The sequence below is a fragment of the Merops nubicus genome, unplaced genomic scaffold (assembly GCF_000691845.1).
Source record: "Merops nubicus isolate BGI_N331 unplaced genomic scaffold, ASM69184v1 scaffold36587, whole genome shotgun sequence".
NCBI lineage: Eukaryota > Metazoa > Chordata > Aves > Coraciiformes > Meropidae > Merops > Merops nubicus.
In genome coordinates this window covers 306-4,760 of record NW_008620247.1, presented here as the reverse complement: position 1 = coordinate 4,760, position 4,455 = coordinate 306, and the positions used below count along the sequence as shown (strand labels likewise).

Sequence of the window (4,455 nt, the reverse complement as noted above, 5' to 3'; positions counted from 1 at the left end):
GCTCCGAGCGCAGGGCCCTGGCCTTGGGGAGCCGCGTCCCTCGGGCGAGAGTGTGGTGTGACCAGCCCCTGTGCCACTGAGCCGTCCTTCCTCCTCTTTCTCCGCAGGCTGCCTCTGCACCGTCGGCGTCCTGACCTACGGACTGATCAGCTTCCAGAGAGGCAACATCCGTCGCTCTCAGCTGATGATGCGGGCACGTATCGTGGCCCAGGGCTTCACCTTCGCGGCCCTCCTGGGAGGCATGGTGGTCACAGCCATGAAATCTAGAAAGTGAAATCAGGCAAGAGAGGAGCTGCAGCCACAGGCACGTGCCTACGGGCTACAGCCCCGCTGGCAGGGTGGGTTCTGGCTGCAGGCAGAGTTTCTGAGAGACAGCTGTGATGTCTTGGCAGAGCCAGCATGAGAGAGGCTTTCTGTTCCAGAGCACTGCAAACGCAGCTAATAGACCTGTCATTAACCTGAAATTTGGCCCGTGACGTTTTTTGATTCCCTGAGAGCTTATCCTCTGGCAACACTGGAAGCTGCATCTCACTAAGGCTCTCCACACCCATCTGACCTCCGGTCCCTGCCTGGTGCTGTCATAGCCTGTTAAAACTGTGTCCTGCAGGTCATGGTCTGCACTGAGGTGTGGCTTTAGTCAGGCGGTGCACCAGCCTCTGAGAAATGAGCTGTCTGGGTGGGGAGGAACAGTTCTGTTCATGGCTCAGTCCTGGCAGGACAGAGTTCCTAAGCAGCGGGTGCGTTCTCTGGGGGGAGATGTGATCTGTTTGGTTGCAGCTGATGAGCAATAAAGTGAATTGCAGCAAGATTCTGACTGATACTGGAATGCAGAGCATGGAGAAGCCAGACAAGTAAACAGTTCAGGAAGGAAAGGGAACAGACGCAGCTGCCTCGAGGCTGTGGTAGTGGAAGCAGGACACAAGAGGTCTAACTCCATGCGAAAACAAGTCGGGAACTTGCATTTCCAGAGCGGGCCCTGGCCGCATGCTCTGGGACAGCTGCTGCTCCAGGTGCTGTTGCCGAGTGTGGGTTGCTGTGCAGCTCCCCCTTTGCTCGAGCTGGGCACTGTTCACGAGGGAGCTGCCGAGCTCCGGGTTCTCCTGCACACACCCAGGTGCGTGTGCTGCAGCAGAAAGACGACAGTGCCCTGTAGGACTGGAGATGTCGGTTTATTGTAGCAGGTAATTTGAACAGTCACAGATACCAAAGCCAAGGGGGTGTGGAAGAGTTGTGGTCACAGCTCCCCAGGGGCTGGCCGTCCCTGCCTGACCTGGGGGACACAGGGGCCTGGCTGCCTGTGGGTCTGGAGGGATGGGGCACAGGGGTTCCCTGTCCCTGGGAGGAGCCAGAAGCGCCTCCTGCTGCTCTGCAATGGAAGGCAGGGGCGGGCAGGCGAGCCCCGAGGTGTCCCCCATTGGTGCCCATCCCGTGCCGCAGCAGAGCTGCCCAGGCATGCTGGAGCACAGGGGGGCAAAGCAGGAGCCGTAAGCCCTACAGAGAAGGGGGCACAACCCCGGTGCCCAACACCGAGTGATTCCCTATGCTCACTTCCCTTCCCAGCCCCCTGCCGAGCCTGTGCCCAGAGCCAGCACTGCTCCATCACCCCACAAGGCTGCAGCAGCAGGCCGGTGACCTTTCTGTCTCACAGAGCCATCACTGCAGGGCAGGACAGCGCTGCATCCTCGCCTTTTGGCTGAGCAGGGCTCTGTGGTGAGGCTCAAATAAATGTTTTGTTGCTTCTGCTCTACGTCCCTCTGGCCCACTGCTGCGGCCCCTTCCTAAGCCCCCCGTGGGCTGTAGCCAGGGCACAAACTCCAGGGTGCCCTGCAGCAGGATGTGTGCAGGCCCATCCCTCTCCGGCTAGCTAGCTGGGAGCAGGATTGCAGGGCTGGGCCTGCCAGGCAGAGCAGAGAAAGCCAGAGCTGGGGCTCGGAAGCATGTGGGGGAGTGGGACTGAGACTGAGATGTCCCGCCAGGCTGCTCTAGGGGTACAAATTCAGCAGGGGACAGAGAGAAGCCACAAAGCAGCTGCAGACAGATGGGCGGTTTGTTCTTCAGGGACAGCACGAGCCCCAGCACCAGAACTCTAACCAGCCCTGCTCTGAGCCCCTGGGTTAGGGAGCTGGGGGCTCTACCTGCCCTGGAGCAGCTGCACCTTCCTACCTCCCTCCCTGCAACCACACAGCCTCCATCTGAGCAGAGCCAAGCCAAGGGCTCCCAAAGCCTGACACATCAAATTCCCAACTGCTGGTGGTCTCAGGGAGGGGGACAGAAAGCAACCTGCACACTCACCCCATGGCTTCTTTTCAGCACCTTGAACCACTGTGCCGCCTGGCACCAGCAGCCCTGCAGGACAGTCAGGACATGGACACTGCCAACTGCTGCTCAGAGCCTCACCAGCTTTTTGGGGTGTGCAGCCAGGCTGAGGAAGAGTTCTGCTGGGCGTGGGGCAACTGCTGGCAGTCCTGGCCCAGCCTGGGTGCCTGCACTCATGTTCCCCAGGCCCTGCTAGCTGCAGCTGTGCTCCCTGCAGGACCTTGGGGTGTGGAGGTGAGTCAGGGCTGTTCCTCCAGCCACACATACCCATGCCAGCTCCGCTCCAAGCCCTGCAGGAGAGACAGCCGGGATCCCACTAGGGTCACAGGCCTGGCACTGCCGTGCTCACAGCTGCCCAGCACCAGGAAAGCCACAGGCAGGTTCACTCCCAGCGTAGGGGTGAGGTGGGGAACCCCCTCTCGCTCAGCCAGGCTCCCGGGCACCACTTCCCACAGAAGCTCCCACACTAACTTGGCTTCACCACCCAGTGCAGCTTCCCAGGGAAACGCCACAGTAATAAATAAGTGTAAAAAGAGACCGATGCACCTTTTAAGCAAAGGAAAACCATGGGGAGAGTTACAGCCGGCGACTTGCAACCGCGGTGCACAGGAGGGCGTGGGGACAGGCGGGGTGAGGCCCCTCCCGGGTGGAGGCCCCCCCGGGCCCAGCCCCAGAGCCTTGCCCGCGGCTCCCGGCAGGGCCAGGCGCCTAGCGGGACAGGGGCGCCTGTTTGAGGGAGATGAGCACCGAGCGCATCCGCGAGACATCCTTGCTCTGCTTGCTGCTCTTAGGGTTGAAATCGCAGAGCTGGGCCACCTTCTCCCACTCGGATCCCGAGGTGTCCTCCTTGGACTCTTTCAGGAATGCTTCCTCCGAGGCCCTGCGGAGACATTGAGGGTTGTCACTGGCAGAACCCTTTCCAAGGAGATCGTCCCCTCTGTCTGGGAACCCCTCGTGTCCCCACCTCCTGTCCCCTCGCTCCAGCCGATGAGCTTGGTGTCCTCTGGGATCCAGAGACGCTCAATGCTCAAGGCTGCTGTTGGCTATGCTCACTCGACATCATTCAGCCAGAGGCACTGGGGTGTCTGAGCACTCCCAAGAATTCTCCATCCCAGAGCCATCCCCCAAAAGGCACAAGACCCCACAGCTCTGCCTCTTCAACCAGCCCCCACGGGGACATTTCCAGGAGCTCCCAATTCTCCACAATTTGGAGATGCTCAGCTGCACCATCCTCCCTCTGGGACCTCACCAGCGCCCTGTACCTCCCAGCACCCCCCTCCCCTTGGCCGGGCGACCGTTCTGTGGCCGGACCCCCAGCGGCTGCGGGGCAGGATAGGTCTGTAAGAGGCACGTACACGTAGCCAATCACATCGGCGTCCGGCTGCTGGTAAAAGGCTTTGTCAGCGATCCTAGCCCCCGAGGCACAGACAGAGAGAGAGCGCGGAGCGGACAGGCAGGCAGAGGGTTAGAAAGAGAGACAGAGAGGGGGTTAGCGTCCTCCCGCAGAGCTCGCCCACTCGCCACCACGGACACGGCACCACCACAGCCTGCTGTGGCTGGGAGGCTGCAGACAGCGCCCCGACCCTGCCCCGACCGGGGGCCGGAGGCACCGAGATCCCAGGGAGATCCCAGCGTGGTCCCAGCCAGGGCAGCTCTGCGCAGCCACCAGAGCCGCTGGAAGCCCTGGGGCCTCTGCCCTTGCCTGGCAAAGCTCAATCCCTGGAGGCCTGGGCCCCACTGTGGGGAAAGAGACCCCCAGACATCCCAGGAAAGCAGACGTGGCTTCACAGCAGCTCCCATTGCAGCCCTCATGGTCACATTGACCCCGACATACCTATTGTTTGCACGGTTCTTCTCCATCTGCTCATTCTGACGCAGGTTCCACTCCTCCAGGTCCTTCTTGGCCTTCTCTCGCCACTCCTGCTCAGTCACCTTCGATGCCGCATCTAAGCAGGAGCGAGACAGAGCCCATCAGCCAGACTGGCACCCACTGGGCCCACTGAGAACGGGGCCGTCTGAGCAGCCCCTCAGCAGGCAGGAGAGCTGCCACCCCCAGGCCTGTCCCCATGAATACTGTCCGAAAGGCATGACTGCCCTAAGAGGGCACAAGATGCCTCTCTGGGAGGCAGCAGAGTCGCT

The 4,455-nt window shown here is 61.3% G+C and overlaps 1 protein-coding gene across 1 annotated transcript in view; it reads right to left on the bottom strand.

Moving 5' to 3' along the window:
- Nucleotides 1–2,859: 2,859 nt before the first annotated feature.
- Nucleotides 2,860–4,455, bottom strand: part of CLTB (clathrin, light chain B) — a gene marked incomplete at its 5' end in the record, with an annotated part of 1,824 nt that continues 228 nt past the window's right edge. Inside the window, 3 exons of the mRNA XM_008944060.1 lie at nucleotides 2,860–3,196; nucleotides 3,672–3,725; nucleotides 4,151–4,262. Of these exons, the coding sequence (XP_008942308.1) occupies nucleotides 3,025–3,196; nucleotides 3,672–3,725; nucleotides 4,151–4,262 (338 nt within the window). The remainder of the gene's footprint in view (nucleotides 3,197–3,671; nucleotides 3,726–4,150; nucleotides 4,263–4,455) is intronic.